The 19,891-nt window shown below is 38.9% G+C and overlaps 1 protein-coding gene across 3 annotated transcripts in view; it reads right to left on the minus strand.

The window, feature by feature from the left end:
- Positions 1–19,891, minus strand: part of LOC101333922 (nebulette) — a 152,663-nt gene that overhangs the window by 18,196 nt on the left and 114,576 nt on the right. For 2 of the 3 annotated variants that reach the window (XM_073801630.1, XM_073801629.1), the window contains 3 exons: positions 17,201–17,293; positions 15,828–15,920; positions 14,119–14,523 (listed from right to left, as the gene is read on the minus strand). In XM_073801630.1, the coding sequence (XP_073657731.1) occupies positions 14,197–14,523; positions 15,828–15,920; positions 17,201–17,293 (513 nt within the window). In that variant the 3' untranslated portion in view covers positions 14,119–14,196. Of the gene's footprint in view, positions 1–10,651; positions 10,745–11,936; positions 12,109–13,078; positions 13,184–14,118; positions 14,524–15,827; positions 15,921–17,200; positions 17,294–19,891 lie in introns of those variants that run through there. The other variant, XM_073801631.1, reaches the window with a different exon arrangement.

The raw sequence follows: 19,891 nt of genomic DNA on the forward strand, positions 1-19,891 counted from the left end.
CTCCTTTACATGTATGCCACTTACGATTTATAAAGCTCTTCCAAAGTTTACTCATTTGACACATATGCTATAGCCACATTTACATCCTTCCCTTCTCTTTTTCCCAATCAGCTCAGCTTCACAGGAAATATATTTTTAAAGTTTTATTGTTTGCTACTTTAAGTGTCAGATGGTTCTCCTTCAGACACATATGGAACCCTTTGATTTAATTTTGGCAAATCAATGAAAGACACATGTGCATCTTGGAACAAGTGCTATTCATTAGTATTTGATCCTTTCCCCAACTTCACACTCAGAAAAGGAAACTTATGACGTTTCTTTCATTCCAAGTCTATTGATACTAGGAATATGAGCTTCTCTAAGGACTTCAAGTTCAGTCAGTCCTGAACCTTTTTCTTGGGGGAGTAACAGAACTAACTAAAAGTTTCTAACAATTTACATTGTGTGCTTCTTTTCTAGGCTAGATGTACTGCCTAGATGGCTAAATATAATTGTCATATTCTACTAATTGGATTTCATATTATAAAGGAATCATTTGTTTTCCTATAGATTAGTTTTAATCACAGAAATTTTGTATTTCAATCATCAACTCCTTAAATCTTCCTAAACTTAAATGAAGATACTAAACCATCACTTTTTTGACAGATGCTAGCAAAATTCTCAAATTTCGATCGGAAATAACAGTCAAATATAGAAGGGAAATAATACAACTGGGATTCTCGTACTGAATGTATTTTATTTACAGAAGTCAGGCTGGGAAGGAGTTGGATATTTTTCAAGGGATTGGGGGTTGTCAATCAGTAATCAGAAAATGGAATTAGTGGCGAATATAGAATTACTGGATAGTTTATTTCAAACGATGGCAAAGAGTTTAAAATTTGGAGTGTATTTTCTTGTAGGTTGTTCTGGTTATCTAATTTTAAAATTGAAAATCACCGAAAGCCAATAACATGAACTTGGGACAGAATGGCGTCTATAAATCATAAGACATAAATTTTCAATGGCAAAAGAGAATCAACAGAAAAATTAATGTGAATATTGGGCAAAGGATTATGACTTTATGGACACTTGTCATATTAAAAGAGATTTGGAAACAGTGCTGGTTGGATACAATCCGTCCCTTTCAAAATATATTAGTAGTTTATTATTGTGCCTGCGTTTGACATTTCTGTTCCCAGTTTCATTGCAAATTCAGCTTTTAATGACAGCTATTGCCCTTAGGAGCTTAAGGCAGATCCTAGAGGTCTTCGCTGAGCCTAGGAAAGTGATGGCTTGCTTTTGCTCTTCGCTGAGCACCCACGGTCCTGTGCCAGGCTCTGGAAGGAAAGCCACATGGTATATTCTATTCTCTATCTCCATGGAGTTCATGATTGAACAATAAACTAGAGTACACTGAGACAGAAGCCATGAAAGGTATGAATTTCAGAATTCTGATGGGCATTTCTACGCTATTGAGTCCCTACTGAGGACAGACGTCCTCAATAAACAAACAAAACACTGAGAGAGAAGTATTTATACGAGAACGGAAGTGTTAACGTAGGAATAATTTACTGATTTCTTGGTTCTGAAAGGTAATTAGCTGACTCAGGTTTTGTAATAAACACAGGTCACAATGTTACATGCTGGTGATAATCCTTCATGACTGCTTTTTAAAAAGTTATAATAAGGATTATTATTGCACTGTTACTCTCAGGTCAAAGTAACTTTAATTAGACCCTAATAAATTAAAGACTAATGCCAAGTTTTAGTGAGTTAACACATGCAACAAAGCTGTTTCTTTATATTTCAGATCAGATTTAATTTGAATATATTTATATATTTAACAATATTTACTGAGTGTCTAATACAAGTACTGTTCTAGGTGCTAGATATAGAATAGAGAAGCAAGCATGCGGAAAGAGTCTGTTCTAACAGAGTTGATATTCTGGGGGAAACATAGACACTACACAAACTAATTAATACATAATGAAATGTCAGGTAGTAAAAAAGAGTTATGAATCCTACTCAGAAGTAGGATTGCTGGACCAGATCTGGAACATTTTGGAGAACCTCCATACTGTTTTCCATAGTGGCTGCACCATTCTACATCCCCACCAACAGTGTGTGAGAGTTCCAATTTCTCCACTTCATCACCAACTCTTATCTTTTTTTGGTTTTGGTTTTGTTTTGGTAATAGCCATCCTAACAGATGAGGTGATATCTCATTTGATCTTGAAGAGATCTGCATTTCACTGATCTCTAAGAGACATCTGTAGTCCCTTGTTCACTGCAGCCAGACGTGCATGCAACCCAAATGACTACTGGCAGGTGAATGGAAAAAGAAACTGTGGTATACACACACAATGGACTATTATCCAGCCTTAAAAAAGAAGGAAATCATGCCATTTGCGACAACATGGATGAACCTACAGGACATTATACTAAGCAAATAGAAGGGCAAATACTGCATGATTCTACTTAGATGAGGTACCTAAAACAGTCAGACTCATAGAGCAAAGATAGAATGGCAGTTGCTAAGGGCTGGGGGGTTAAAATGCTCTTTCCTTATTTTTACTGTTAGGTATTTTCTATTTTCTTTCCCTTCTTGAAGAGGCAACTTTCTTTCTCTTTCACCAAACGTGTACCTCACGTACTTTCCAACACCTCTTTCAATACTTACTTCCCGGGCGTCCCTGGTGGTGCAGGGGCTCAAGATATGCCAAAACACACCAGGTTTCCAATGTGCTGTGTTCTCTCTCATATGCTACCTCTCTTCCTAAAACACTTCTTTCCCATTTCTCTGCCTGGCTAATTCTAACTCTTTATATTACTCTATCATAATGCCTTCCTGAGCACAATGGATGTATGTATCTGGTTCACCCACTAGAATGCAAGTTCTCTGAAAACAATAAGTATATTTTTTGTTGCTGTTGTTTCCAGCATCTCACACATATGGGAAATACTGGATAAATGTTTGGTGAATAAACAGATGGAGTTATGGGTGTTTACCAGGGCTACTGGCTACCTAATTGGTGCACTGCCCTCTTGTCACGCCTATGGACAACAACTGAGAGTTCCAGGATGTACTGAAGCACCTCTTGCAACCTAACCTCTTTTGAGGACATATTACATGGGATGGGGTGCTATAAGCACAGCACAGCTGGGGCTGTCCTAGAACTCAGAAACTTGTTTTCCACCAGTTAAGGCAGGACTAGGTCATACCAATAAGATTCTTTCACAGCAGAATGGAAAAGTTCACAAGGTTGGAACACTGACAATGTCTGCTTTGAAAAGTGCATCTGGTTTTCCTCCCCATCACACCCCCATCCCCTTTACGCTCCAGAGGAAAACAGAAACACATAAAATACCTGAAGCAAAAAACTGAACCCAAGTTCAAACTGAGAAGGGTAAATATTGGGTGAGATGGCAAACACATGAGAATACCAGCGATACAAAACACTGTGAATTAAGGAAAACCAAAGGAATACAAAGCAGTACCAGAAGGCAAATACATGTTGCTGGTAAGTGCCCTAAAGACAAACACAGAGATCAAAGAAAACCTCACAGTGAAATGAGCAGAAACCATCAGGATTGTTTCCACTCAAGGAACTGTGTGTCAAGTGAAAATAAGTTAACCTAATCTAATACCAAAAGTCAATAAAGGTAATTTCAAATAATACTATGCAAGAATCAAAACAAAATTAGATGAAATTGAAATAAAAGCCTCCTTTATTGAATCGAAGTAACACAGTAGATATGGAAAATGCAAACCCTTCGGTAATGTAATACCTCAGATAGTAGACCCAAAACTAAAGAAAGTCCAAAATAATCACATAAGACAATGAAAATATTCAGCAATCAAAGCAAGATGGGAAAACATCATGAGAAATGCATAACTAAAACAATGATAAAAATGTAAAGGAGAAGGCTTTTATGTTAATGCTCATGAAAACCAAATGTGAATGATGAAAACTTTGTACTTCTGCCTCAAGGAAATGAGCTGATTGTTTAACCCTTCGTCCTAACAAGCTAAATTTCCTGTAACTCAGAAAAAAGGACCCTGAAACTATGACTCTCATAACTGCCCAGCCATTTAATTCAAAAAGTAAAACAGGTCACCTTCAGGACATAAACACATTCTCATACATAGAAAGAAGAGAAAGAAAAAGGAGTTTATTTAATTCATGGCACTTAGCTTAGGAAATGTAAAGTATCTTAGAATAGAAAAGCTACTTGTTCTACATCCTTCTTGTTACAGATGTGGAATCCGAGCTTGATAAGGTTAGGTGACCGCCTGAGAACCCAGACCAAGCAGTGGGAGAGCAGGATGGTCTCTTGCCCCCACACAGTGTTCTGTCCACCACGGGACCGCGCTGCCGCACACGTCACCTCAAAGGCGGGAAGACGGCCCAACATTAAAGGACACCTTTCTAGGACATAACACATTTTATCATATAAAATTCCAATCTAAATTTAAAGAAATCAATAAAATCTGGAAAAAAGGGCTTCCCTGGTGGCACAGTGGTTAAGAATCCGCCTGCCAATGAAGGCGACATGGGTTCAAGCCCTGGTCCAGGAAGATCCCACATGCCGCGAAGCAATGAAGCCCGTGTGCCACAACTGCTGAGCCTGTGCTCTAGAGTCTGCGAGCCACAACTACTGAGCCCACGCACCTAGAGCCCGTGCTCCGCAACAAGAGAAGCCACTGCAATGAGAAGCCCGCACACCGCAACGAAGAGTAGCCCCTGCTCGCCGCAACTAGAGAAAGCCTGCGCACAGCAACGAAGACCCAACACAGACAAAAATAAATAAGTAAAGTAAATAAATTTTTAAAAATCATATTAAAAAGCTATTAATGAGATTTAAAATAATTGTAAGAAAAAAAGATGGCATCTCTCAATACGAACATTACCTGTTTTTCTTCATCTTACCACTAACAAGTATTGTTCTAAAATTCTTTCCAATTTCTAGAATAGTATTTAAATAAATGCATATGATTAACTAAGGACAGTAAAGGTTTTCATCAAACAGCTGTCATCACCATAAAAGTTTCCTCCTTCTATGGAGTCACTCAGCATCTCATTACCAGGGCCCAGTGTAATACACATTTCAAAGGGGACCCCAAATTTCAAAGCAACCAAGACATCATGGATACTACTTCTTTGCCTCCCGACCAGAAAAGAAAATACCCTGGGAATGTTTCCACTTTAGGGGTTTTTTGTTCAGCTATGCTTTAATGTCACTGAAACATATCAAAACATCATCAAAACAAAAATGGAAGAATTTTCTTGAAAGGCTTCCACAATAGAATTTTAATTTTTAAAAAAACTCACATGTATTTGTATATTCAGTTCTAATTTTTAAGATATTAATTTTTGTACACCTACAATTATTACAATGTATTACTACAATAATACAATGTTGTATGTCAATTATATTTCAATTTGTTTAAAAAGTGAAGTGGCATGAGTGGAAAAAAATATTACTTTGACCATTTCATTCATTCACCAGATATTTGCTGAGTGCTTATTCTAAGAGCTGGAGATAGAGTAGTATACAAAATAGTCAATATCCCAGCCATTGTGGGGCGTCTATCCCAGTGAGGCAGAGGCAGACAAGCAGATGAACGAATAAATACATATTTCAGGTGTCAAGTGCTATGAAGAAAGAGTAAAGGGACAGACAGAATGGGAAGGGGTGCTGTCTTATCTCTGGTAGTTAGAGAGGGTCTCTCTGATAAAGTGACATCTGAGCAGAAACATGAAGCAAAACGGATCCAGGCAAGCACATGCCTTGGGTGTGGCAGGAGGGTGAGTGTTCCAAGCAGGGGGAACAGCAGATGTGAAGGCCCAGGGTGGGTGCTTTCTTGGAAGATGTGAGTAAAGCAGGGAGACCGGGATGGCGGGAGTGGATGAGTCTACCGAAAACAGAAGCAAATGGTTCAGGGCGGCAGTCAGGGCTCATATCAGGTGCAGGCCCTGGAAGGCAACGGTAAGGATTTGGGATATACCCCGAATGAAATGGTAGCAAAAGAATGACATGATCTAACTTGTGTTTCAAAGAGATGCTCTGGTTGCCACGTGGAGAACAGACCAGGGCAGAGGGTTGGTGGCTCAGGGTGGAAAGAGCAGAAGCAGAAAACTAGTCTGGAAGCTTCTGTGATGACCCGAGGGAGAGAGGGCAGTAGCTGAAAACAAGCGGCGAGGGCAGAGGTGGGCACAAGGGGTCAGATTCTGGATGTATTTTTCCCGGGAGAGCTGACAAGATTTGCTAATGGTCTGGATGTGGATGGGAGTAAAAGACAAGTGTGGAGGATGATTCCTAAGAGTCTGAAGTCCACATCTGGAAAGCCGCAGGTGCTACTTAGCAAGCTGGGAAGCCTGGAAAAGCAGCAGATGTTGCGAGGAAGGTGGGAAGGTGGTTTTGGACTTACTAGGTTAGATGCGTCACTGATCATTTGAATGCAGACAGACATAAAGTACCGATCAGTAGAATGTGATGGGCTTCACTTAAGATAAACAGAATTCGGAGCATATTCCCAGATATTCTAAAATCTTTTTGAATTAACTCAGATACCCTGTGGGTATGCCACCACTCGTGTTAAGGTTATAAAACTTACTGGTGCATCTTTACTTTTGCTTCATGCCTCAATATCTAGTTTCCAAAATTGGAAATGTCACCGAACACAGGCCTTGTAACAGGTAACTGAGAAATGACAGGTTATAAATGCCTCCGAGGAGTCAGCTTTTCTTACAAGGCATTACTTAAGCTACTGAGACACTCCTTCCTGTCAAAAAATCTCCCCCTACCACCTTCATGGAGTCTGAAATTCCCCCACTTCAAAAAATGTAATCATTCCCTCTTAACCATGCGTTACTCTTCCCCAAATTCTTGTATAAGTGCAAGAATATTTATGTGTACTTTCTTTTAATGGAGACTTTTCTTATGCAGTTTGGCATAACGTAGGGTCCTCTTGCTAGAAATACTTAGGAAGAAAAGGAGTGGTGGCTTGAGAGGAGAAAGGGGAGATAAACCAACAGCAGTAGGTTTTTAGAATGCAGCCTTAGAGGAGCCAGTGGAATTGGAGACGCGCGAACCTGGCGTGGAAGGAGCTGGGGAACCTGCCAGAGGGGTCTCAAATTCTCCTTCTCTGCGTAGATTCATCCAAGACCCGATCACGGACACAGGTGATGACTTCTGCATTTATCTGCAGTGCAGCCTCCTCCTGTGGACTCTGACTGCCTGCTCGATGCCTCCATTTGAATGTCTCTTTGATGCACCACTTCTGTGCTCTGTTCTCTCAAGGAGAAACATTATTTTCCCAAAGCCCCCTTGGCCTAGTTAACTTCCATTTAGCATTCACATCTCAGCTCAAATCTTCCTTCCCTGGGGAAGGCTTCCTTGACATTGAAGCCAGATGGAGTCCCCCCCCCCCCGCTTTGTGGCCCCCATGGCCTCCCCTCAGAGCACTTACTCAGTCCATAATTATATATTACTTGGGTAAGTATCTGCTCAATGTCAGGGTCCCCCGCCCCAGACTCCAAGCGCCTTAGAGCAGATGCATATCTCTGCTGCTCAATGCTGTATGTATTGCCAGACCCGAGCTCTTGGCTGGTGTACAAAGAGCACTCAAACATTTGGTGAATAAATGAATGAATGCCTCGTTTGTGCGTACAGACGTGAAGTAAAAGGGTCCCTGACGAAGCGAACACTAAGGTGCGTCGCCTTTGCGAGAGACATCAGCTCCAGTACACTGAGCTGAGTAAAGTTAAATAAGGTTGATCGAAATTTGTTCTCGTATTTGCTTTGGGTTTTATTTATCTCATCAGGCATCAACATTATTCTGTACCTCTAGAGCCACTGAAGGGAGAAATCAACAACCCTAAGTCCAAAAAAAAAAAGTTACTGAATCCTTTGTTACATAAGCAGACACATGCCTGTAGTAGTTGCCAGAGGTTGGGGGGTGCGGGAGGTAGGGAGAGATTGGTAAAAGGGTACAAATTTTCGGCTATACAGTGAATAAGGTCCAAGGATCTAAAGAATAACACAGTGACTATAGCTGATAACACTGTATTGTATAGATGAAATTTGCTGACAGAGTAGAACTTACGTGTTCTTGCCAAAAAAAAAAGAAAATAAAAGAAGAAAAAAGATAAATCCGTGAGGTAATGGATGTGTTAACTAACTAGGTGGGGGGACATCTTTTCACAACGTACACATATATCAAACCACCACGATGTACACTTTAAATATCTTACAATTTTATATGTCAATTATACCTCAACAAATCTGAAATTTAAGAAAAGAAAAACTTTTCTACCAAGGTAGGGCCAGTCTGAATGTATAATTTAAGACGTGTTGACTATAACTGATTTTATTCTCATAGGTGCTTTCCTATGAATGCAAAAAACAATTACTCAACTACAAGAGATTTCATAGTTTCATCAGGTCCTCAGTCCCATTACATTTTCCCCCAAGATGTTAAACTGCTCAACTTCAAAATCTCCTGCCTCAGGGATTTCAGCCCTATGGACTTTGGCTGAAAAGGAAATTCCGTTTTCTTTTTGTTCTTCTGTGCTCGCTACTCTCTCCGTCCCCATGTCACTAAGCCGTAGCTACACCTCAGTCTCAACCTTTAACAACAGCTTTATCAGAAGGAGTAGTTAACATCCAAAACAATTTCAACTACCAATTTCTAGACCTAGCCCACCAGCTTGGATGCAGAAAACAGGAGAAGGTAGAGGAAAAGTATGGTTATATAAAATACAGAGAAGATTATTAACAATCAACAGTATTTTCCATTGAAAAAAATCTCATATCCCAAGTACATACCCCATTTCTTTTTGGCAAGATCTAACTCTGTCTGCAGCTATATATCAATATTTAAACACACAAATTCATAGCAACCTCTTAGCCACTCAAATATAACCGTAAGATTGATTTTCCTTAATGGAAATCAGATATGAACTCCGTAGAACTCAAGTTTCCACTCTGGCTGTGTATATTCATCACATACAACTCCTGTGAAACAAACTCATGCAGCAGATCCCAAGACGCTGTTGTCATTAAAGATCCATTTGTAGCAAAAACAGTGAAGTAAGACAGGAAAAACAAGCAGGCAAAGATGCAAATTAGTAGTTAAAAAAAAAAAAAGACTTAACTTTCTAAACATAATTTAAAATGTTCAGATACACCCAGGCCAAACGTTTGCGCAAAAGTGACACATTTGTTAAAGACACGCTTGTGGCACATTAAAAAAAATTTCTGAGAGTGGTTAACGTCTGATACCTCCTTCATCAGACGGTCTTGTTACCTCACTGCAGCACGAAAAGCTAGGGTAAATCTCGGATATTTCTGATTTGTCATCTCCCAGACCTGTACCAAAAGTACTGCTCGAATGAGATCGAGACCGTTGTCTCCTATAATGATTCGCCTTTTCTATATTGGAGGGAAAATATTCATACTTGTGATGAAGTGACTTGAAGAACAAAGGAAACAAAAAAATTACTTAAAAATTTAACAAGGAAGAAAAAGAATCCCTTATTAAATTACAATCCAAAAGCTCAGGTATTAGAAATTCTAGTCATCTATTCCCAAACTTCAGCACACATTGCATCAACTATATAAATGACTTAATGATCATTCATACTCATTTTTTGTCTCAATTTTAAAGGAGAGATGAGGGATGGGAAATTGACAAGAACTAAGAAAACACTGGCAAACTAGTAAACTTCTATCAAACAAAAGGTTTGGTTATAAATAATTCTTTTCAAATATCACCAAGGATACAGCATTTGTTGCCTTTATTTTTAGAAAATTAAATACAAGTTGGCTGATTATGTGGATCAAATTAACTATACGAATATTAGAATCGCTACTTTGCCTTGGGCTTTCAATTTTGTTAATGTCGGCAATCAAACGTGGAGTTAGAAATCAGGGGGCAGAGCAAGCCCTAAACGATATATCTATTTATATTTTTAAAATACTTGCATAACTGTCAAATCTTCGGTTTGCTAAATGTGGTCTGAAAGTCTGAAAAGTCAACCCATGCTATCACTATACCCAAACATCCGAACCATTTGGGTTTTGCTTTTAATTGTAAACATGCAGTCTAAGTTAAAAGTCAAATAAACTTCCTAGGTAAACGACAGATTTTGCATTTTCTAAAAACCCAGAGATAAATGTTAAGGATACTTGAAAATCTATTTTAAGACACTTATGGTACTATATAGAAAATCTCCCCACTGTTTTACATAGAATTATTTAAATTGAAGAAGTCTTTACATTAAAGAACTATACCTTTAAAATGTTGTGTTTTTCATGAAACAAATCTCCTTTATGTCTTAGCAGTTTAGTGCAGTCCAAATGGCTGCATTTGAAAGCCCAGAAAACCTCTAAAATCATATTCACTAATAAAAAGGAGATGTAAGTAAGCTCTAGACACCTTTCAAATAAATCTAGAACAAACTAATCTAGGATATATTAAAAAGCCCTTTGGCAAGTTTTGTTTTCATAAATGATTAAATAGCACAGCAACTCTGTCAGTTTTTCAAATTCCAATCTTAAATATTTACACTACACAAACGGCACAATGAACCTCCACAGCTCACAGTAGCTTCCCTTTGAGGACAAAACCACGTAAATGGGGAGGAACTCAAAATGTAAGCAGTACCAGAGAGCATATGTAGACTTCTAGACTGAATATTGTCTTCCAGGGGATCAATGTCGAAGATGGAGCCAGGATCTGTGCGCCAAACTTTGAGGTCTTTTACCAAAGGAAGAAATCAACAAATCAAGAATGAATAAAAAAAGTCAGCACCCAAGAGAGTCAAGCAAAAGTCTGAAAAGGGGCGTATGCAAAAAGCAAGCATGTAATAGGCAAACCCACTGTACAGCCTACTTCAGAGAACAAAGGGATATTCACACTCACTGGATTTGCTAAGAAAACTTTGTGATCAAATTTAAGTTGCCTAGTTCATTGACGTTCCATGGGGAGCCTGCAAATCATCACCCAACACACGTGCACGCCAGACAACTCCCTGCATCCCTGAACCCTCACCACTCGTGCTCTCCACACACTGAAAGAGGTAAAACGTTGGGTTAAAACTCCTGATTAAGGACATGTGAGTAATTCATAAGAAGCAACTAAAAGGTTTTTGTCTAAGAAAACAAAATAAAAACCAAAAACTTCTCCCCCTACAACAGAAACAAATGTTGAACAAATTGAAAAATTAGTAAAAATTTCAGGTATTAGAAATTCTAGTCACCTATTCCCAAACTTCAGCACAGAAATTACTAAAAATTTCCTTTCTAGTCCTGCCTTAGATTTTAGTATAAGCCTTGCTCTGTCACCATTCAACACTATGTTCCTAAGATTTTCCCAGGCTGACAAGAAGGAACAGCAGGACGAGAGGTTCCTTCCTCTCTGATTTGTGAGACTTTCAGACAGCTCTCGATTCTCCCAGTTCAGAGATAATATTAAAAAATATATAAGCTATTCATATTGCGGAAATCATCAGAATCTCTCTGGCATGTCTATTTGCGGTAAAAGGACGTAAATGGGATTACTTCTGTTATGTCACCCATGCAGACAATGTCTGCAGTACAATTATACAGTACATAAGCTAAAGGGAAACAAAAAAATTGCTCATCCTTCATTATCACCCATGTCTGATATCTGGGCTTCTTTGCATAACAAGTAGGAACACTCTTAAGACCAGAAGGTTATTAAAGACAGAGGACGTCCAACAACAGAATGGATTTGCAATGATACCTGGCAAAGGCCATGAATCCCATCCAACATGGTGTCAAACAATATTACCTGTGGTCCACTTTCACCTGGGCACCACCTCAAGCATTTGAGGAGGAGTCCGATGAATAAGGAAGCGAATTTTAAAGCCAGGGCAAGCACGATCTTTTTGACTGTGCAGACTTGCCAAGCAGGCCCGTCAGCTTACCAACGATGATTCCAGGTCTCCTGTCCATCTCCACGATGTGAGGATGGACACCTTTATAGGCAGCATCGCTGACGACCTGGGTGTTCTTCCTCACTCGCTCTGTCACGGGGTCATCCACAACAGGAGTAAAGCCCCTTCCCTTTGTCTTCTCAAAATCTTCATGATATTTCACCTGAAAAAGGGAAAAACCATATTAACTCAAACTGAAATTTCCTGATTGTTACACAACTCACAAAATTTTGATATAACGACGGTTGTCACTGTACCAGCTGCACCTATTTTCTACATAGATGTATCTTTTCCAATTATTCCAAAAATAATGTCTGAAACTTCAGTTTCCTAGCATCAGAAATCAAGCTGACATTTTCACAATGTTTTTCATCATTACGGTTAGCAGCTCTTTTAATATACAAACCTGTATATCAGTAAGAAGTGTTAAAAAGATATATTTTTAAAATCCTGGTTACTTCCTAAAACGAACTCACTTAGGTATAAATTAATATCCTATCTCTTAAACTTTAGTATGCAATAAAATGATAAGGTATTTCTACACAATTATTCAAGAAAACCATATTATTTAAAATTAGATTGAGAGTTACCAATAATTATATATATATTTTTGTATATAATTACAAAAACATATATATATTTCAAAACATGTTTTTCACGTTCTGAAATTGGATTAAGGTGATGGTTGTTCAACTCTGTAAATTATACTAGGAACCACTGAATTGTATACTTTAAATGAGTGAACTTTATGGTATATAAAATACATCTCATGAAACTGTTCTTAAAAAATACATATTTTTATATTCCTTAAACATTTAAACACACCAAACTCAACCTTAAAATGAACTGAAGAGAAGTCCAACCAAATATCTTTCCTAAAGTACATTTACAGTAGTCACGTTAGAAATAAAAAACACACCCAAAAAGTCACTGAGAAAAATTATTTTATTAGACTAAATATTTTCATTACATTTCAGTGTGATTAGAAAGCTCCCCCCCAGAGGACGGGCCCATCGGCCTTTCCATGCTTTGTTAGTTATCCAGATTAATGGTGAACAACGCCATCAGTGCATTGGGTGGCACCATTCCTTAGTATGTTTTAGTCACAGATGGAGGACCTGGTTGGACCCTACCATTGAAATATGATTTTGAGCTTCTTTGACATGTCTGAGACCAGGTGTATCTAAAATCAGACTTGGTCTACCTTTCATCTGTCTCTGGTCCTGGGTATATTTTACCTGCAAAGTAAATAGTAGAACATACTTAAAAATCAGACATTTATAATTGAAAAAAATTACATAACTTTTTCAAGCTTCCCAAGTGAGTGAAACATATACAACGTATCGTGAATTACTTCCCAGGTAACTTGTTTGGTGAATTACATTTCGTTCTAGAATAACAATCTAAAATTTTACTCTCGAGATGGTCTCCTTTAAAGGCTGCAGCCAAGATGACCTAAATCTCTCTACCAACTGAAAACAAATGTGTGAGTGCCCAACATCCACTAACAATGTGTCAGTAAAAGTGGTTATCACACTTAAACAGGGAAAATCCAAAGCTAAATGGAACCGAAATTTATTTTTCCATTTCTCCATTTCCCCATTTCCCACCATAACGCTGAAAGAATGCATACGGAACATCCCTCTATTTCCTTTTATTTGCCCACTGCAGACGACAAGAATCAATAAGTAACAAATTTAGGTTCCCTCTAAGCAGCCCCCACTTCAAGGCAGTTTATGTTGAATACAATCAGCATCTCTGGACAGAAATACCACTAGAGAGCTGTGCACTGTAAAGCCTAAATGCTGATTCCTAGGCATAAAGCTCTTTTTGACATCTGACCATCAGCACACTGCTATTTGCGAAGCTGATTATGTATAAGATTAGGATACCAATTATTGCAGACCCGAGGGCATATGTGCATTCAGAACGGAAGCCCTGGTATTTCCTAAGAGAAAGCACACTCCCCGAATAAGACACCGATGTGCACCAAGGGCGTTTAATGAGTAACTGAATTCTGTGTTAAATATATTTAAAGATTTTTTTCCCCTCTAAATCCTTACTTTGGAGTAATGAGTCATTTCTTATTTTGTTTTGCAGAGAGGATTTAACAATCCACATTCAATGGAATACATCTGTAAAATAACAATTGTTTAACTTACACACCAAAGACTTTACTACTTTCAAAGACACTGGCTAAAATAACATGAATCATTGTTTAAATGAACATAATACAGTTTAAAACAAGACTTTAAATGTAAGTGTTGGTCACATCTGGAAATATCAACAAAGAGTTGCAGGATAATATAAAGTTAGACAGTGGCAGCTTTTGGAAGTCATCTGAAATAATACATGGACTTATTGCATATATTACAAAGGTTTCTTGGAAATCGATTTTATTTTCACAAGGAGGAAACAGGTTTGCAAGTAAAGAATATACAGGACATGTCCTTTGCGATAGCCCCAAGTGAATAAAACAACTTGCCGAACTAATATTTTCTTGATTCTTCTTTACTCTTTCCATTTCAGGAGTTATACTTAAAGCCGTAGCTCTTCCAGGCTGACCTTTATAATAAACCTGTCATTTCAGAAAACAAAAAGTAGAGCACTGTGAATCAATTCACCTAAATAAGAGTCTCATTGTACTTATTTTAAAGAGCTAGCCAAGGAAAGGAAGCTATGAAAAAAAAAAAGGATGCTATCAGAGGTTTAGTCATATTTAAAATGCTTGCATCTTAAATCATTCTATTTTAATTCATCCCATAGCAGTGAATCACTGTGAATGAAATCACTATTAATGTACTCATTATATGGGCATACCTTCGGTAAAGCTGTAATAAGCATTTTAACACAAAGGAGTATGATATGAAATGTCTTCGTGGATATTACTTTAAGGTACTCTTACCTATATAGAATGCTGCTATACTGTTATGGCTTTAGTAATTAACTGTGGCAGAACTTCTGCCAGGATGCCTAAGTAGTAACCAGAGTCATCCATGAGGCCAGCATTCTTCCCACTGCTCCATCCCTCCTTCTCCAGAATCATGTTCCCTTTTGAGAGTAACAGAGTTACATCAACTGTGACTCTGAATATATTGGGAAAAAGTGAGCATCTACTTCTCCAAAATATAGTTGTCAGGGAAAGTGCCAAACAGGAAACTGCCTTTCCTTTGTAATCTGGTCAAAAGGACTTTAAAGGCTTGAAGAATAAAAGATTTCTTTGAATCTAATAGATCTCCAAATTTCCTCTTCCAAAGAACCCAATTTATATATTAATGACTGCAAAAAAGGATTCTCTCAGTGACCTGCATCCACGGATTACATAACAGAAAGGAGTCAGAGCAGGACAGGAGTTGGTGTCTGAGTAAACACTGACAGCCCCTCAACAAGTGCCCCCCGAATGGACCTGTCCCATGTGACCTATTCAGCCAGGCACACTTTATAATTTTCCCCCAGCATCATCCAAAAATAAAGTGACAACAGCTGGGAGTGGGAGTCAGGGCCGGAAAGGCTACAGAACGAGAATATGTATATATATGTAGGAAAGGGACTGGGAAAGCGTATTTGTAGGGCCAAGATGCCCGAAGCTGCCACTGTAAGCCTTTGGGGCACCACAGAAACCACAAGCATGAAGGAAGACCAGAAAGGAGGGATGCACAGTAACCTGCAAACAAAAATCACACTGTAGTCCCTGGGAACTCTAGCAGGGAATGCCTGGCTGGACCCACAATACCTAAGACCTTGAAACCTTTCCAATAAATTGGCAGTCAATTGAGAGCAGAGTATCAACTCCAGGTCATGAAAACTTTGTAAACACGACCCCTTCACTGACATGTTGACAATATGTTTGCTCTTGTGAGAAAAAAGTTACTAAGATCACACATTGCTGAGGTTCTTCTGGTTTTCTTTAACCCTCTTCAGCTCTGGTGGATCAGAAATTGCCGTTGCCTGTTTAATCTCTCCTCTGTATTTTACCTATGGAGGAGAAATAAGACTTTTAACAAACAGTAGCATGGTCTCCACCCAAATAGCAACAGAGGATGAGCCTCAAGATTAACCCTAATTTTTAAACATGTTTTTCCACAGTAGACACGTGTCAACCTTTCAGTTCAAATGCACCTGGATTCTGATTCTTCTAACTTAGCAAGCACGAAGTGTTGTTGTGCTTCTTAAAAATGATTTTTTTAAATAAATATATTGCTGTTCAATACCAAAACTAATTGCGAATGCCACAACTAAATGTAATGGAAATATAAGGGGAAAACACTGTAATGAAATCATCACAAGAGAACTATAGTGAAGTAGCCACGGCAGCCTGGGAAGCTGGCTCTACTCCCATTCTGACCCTGGAGCCTCCACCTTCAAAAGGAGCTGCAGATTCCTCACTCCTACCATCATCAGGGATCTTGTAAGGATGAAGCAGTCATCAGCCTGAACTCACTCTTAAATTTTAAAGTCTCTCAAAATTACCCATTTTAGGAGAAGGTTACTGTTTATAATGGTAAAAGTTCCATAAAAGGGTGAAAGAATGGGAAAAATAACTATTGGGGGACACATCTGAAAGAGATTTCTGAATTCAGGGAGGCCTGGGTTCAAATCCCAGCCCTGCTGTCACAAACCGTGGGTTCCCAGCGTGTTCTCTAACTCCTCAAGCCTTAGTTTCGCACACCTACAAACCAGGAGAGCAAATCGTGCCAACCTCATGGATTTATATAAAGCATTTAGCACAGGGTCCACATTAGAGGAACCTCATGATTGCTAACTACCATTCCTTTATTAGCAATAGATTGCTGACTGACTGGATAATGTTTTCTGTTTTATTTATAAGGTTCCCTGCCCTGACATTATGTCTTAGAACCCCAGTCAAGCCAGGTCTTCTTTTGCCTTAGGCCAATAGACAATCTGTTTTCTCAGACTGACAACAGACCCACGATACTATTCTTTAAATCTGCGTGTAGCTTTAGAGATTTACCAACTATGAGGTCTTATCCATCTTTGTGTACCAGTGACCAGGATAATGCCTGGCACGTTGCCTAATGAAGATTTCTTGAATAAACAAGCAGGACTGAAGGACAGCAAGACAGTCCCCAACTTTCTGGACTCACACGAGAGGTCTACTGTCCCAGCCCCTCAATATGTGACTGTGGAGAAGAAGCGGCCAAGATGTAGAGGGTCTAATGCTTTTCAGAAGGCGTTGTAAAGAATACAAATATATACTGTTCGGTAAAATATAAGAAGAAACAGAAACAACTTGCCGTGCTCAGCTGCTCCTGGTTTTTCCTCACTCTCTCTATCTCTGGCGTCGTGCTCACTGGAGTTGCCGTGTAACATTGCTCTTTGTACCGGAGCTGAGAGACAAGCGCAAAACAGTGTGGGATTATGGGAAGAGCTAGCACACTGCAGCTGACTAAAAGAAACGTTACACAGTGACAGAGCATTCATTAGCTAAAATCTTCATTAGGATTTTAGAGTGAAATATGCTTTGCTAAAAGACTTCGTCATCACAGTGATCCCAGATCCAAGCTTTTTCTTGCCCAAATGTTTTCAATTCTACCTTGGGTTGTTATTCTGCAAACCGCATAATTTAGTGGTGGCCTCTCTGAGTTCGATCGTATCGGCAATGATAAATGATCCCTTCTGTGAGCTTACAGCACTAAAGCACCATTGCCAAATGACCGTTTTATATTTAAAAATTAAAATTCTGCACTCTTATCATTAGAAACGAGGGTTATGCCAGTCCTATGCCTGCACCTCACTGAGTGGCTGTCCCTATGTAAAGAAACGCTGAACCTCAAAGTTTCCTCCTCTACCAAGTTCCAACATTAGAAGCCCGTGCTCTGGCTAGCATTACGGAGATATTTCTGACTGACTGCACAGAGGTGCTCTTTCTTAGCTGGGGGATCAGACCCAACGTTTGTGGTCAGCTTTCTTGGCAATTCCACAACACCCCGGGAAATAAATGAGGATTCAACACAGACAGATAGAATGACATGTCCATCAAATGAATTTTTGACAGGTAAAAGGAAAACTAGAGGTTAAAAATCCCATTATAAGGAACTCCACGGGGACAGTCCTAATGATTTTTTGGAGTTTAAATTTAGTGTTAGAGATTTTTTTTTTTTTGGTAAGACATCACAAGGTCTACAGGGCCTGCAGATAAAATGGACTTGAGATGTACACCCTCAGCAGTACATGTGCAAGTGAACAGATATTTGATAAGCCGGGAAAATAAATGAGAAGGGGTCAGGTCCCTGCCAGTGTGATTTCTTTCTCTGTGCCGTGGTATGCAGTTTGAGAGTTTAGGCAGATTCTGTGTCGGATAACTGCCTGAAGTGAGGAAAGGTCCAGTGTAATCTCTATTGATGGCAGGATACAAAGAAAGATTACTCTGGGCTGAGTTCAGAGGAGAAAAAATTGTTGAACAGCATTACTGATGTTGAGAAACTGTTGTAGCCAATTTCTAGTGGGTATAAGTTTGGGGACATAAATTTGAGATGCAGACTCTTTATGTATTGCATTCATCCACTCACAAACATGCTGAGTCTTTACAGGCAATATCTCACTTACTATTCTAGTCTCTGTTTTATAGATGAGGAAACTGAGGCTTGGAGAGGGGTTGGTAGCTTATGAAGGTTATACAGCAGGTAGGGCCTGAAGCTGGGATCAAACCAACAGTCCAGGGCCCACATTCTTCTCCACTACTCCAGTGTTATCCAAACTTCCACCATGTACACACCACTTCCCATATGACATGCCAGATATCACCTGTGCTGTGATTTATAGTATTTTCTTATTAAATTAACTCATTATTATTTTCAAATAGTTATTTTAAGGAAGTGTCATGTTTCTATGATAAATTGAAAACTAGTAACCCTTCTTTTAGAAAAAGGGACACATTATGACAATCTCTAGGCCATACTGAGTGAAGTAAGTCAGACAGAGAAAGACAGATATCATATGATATCGCTTATATGTGGAATCTAAAAAAATGGTACAAATGAACCTATTTACAAAACAGAAATAGAGTCACAGATGTAGAAAACAAACTTACGGTTACCAAAGGGGAAATGGGGGGGAGGGATAAATCGGGAGATTGGGATTGACATATACACACTACTGTATATAGAATAGATACCTAATAAGAACCTACTGTATAGCACAGGGAACTCTACTCAATACTCTGTAATGACCTACATGGGAACAGAATCTAAAAAAGAATCTTTTTAGATATGCATATCTATACATATGCATGCATATCTATACATGCATATATAGATATGCATATATGTATATGTATTTCTATACATAGATATGCATATATGCATATGTATAACTGATTCACTTTGCTGTACAGCAGAAACTAACACAACATTGTAAATCAACTATACTCCAATATAAAATAATTTTTTAAAAAAGGACACATTAAAACAAGTTAATCCCTAAGTCAAGGCCAGAGCGGCAGCAGCTACCGTGTGCATCTGAATCACCATGTCGGGGCACTGGCACTGCCAACAGCCTCCTCGTGGCCTGAATTATGATTTCTCTCTCCACCTTTCTCCTGCCATCTTCCGCCCCAAGTACCCATCACACCAAACCTTCCCCTCTTTGAACAGATCTTGGATCCTGAACACATTCAGCTTGCACTGCCAGGAGGGCCCTTTCTCACGAAATCCACCCCAAACTTTTATCAATTCCTCAAGACCTAACTCAAATGTTACTCTTTCTCCAAGGGTTTTCCTCTCTCTCACTGACATAGCCTTCCTTCTCTGCATTTCCCCAGCACTTTGAAAACAGTATTATTACTTAATATTAAATGAGATATTGCATGTAAAGAACTCAAAAAGCGTAGTAAACACTCAGTAAATATTAATTATTGTTACAGCACTTAATGCACCATCTTTATTTACTGCCACAGCTGCTTCTCCTAGAGACCCTGAGAATACACA

The sequence above is a fragment of the Tursiops truncatus genome, chromosome 2 (assembly GCF_011762595.2).
Source record: "Tursiops truncatus isolate mTurTru1 chromosome 2, mTurTru1.mat.Y, whole genome shotgun sequence".
Taxonomy (NCBI): Eukaryota; Metazoa; Chordata; class Mammalia; order Artiodactyla; family Delphinidae; genus Tursiops; species Tursiops truncatus.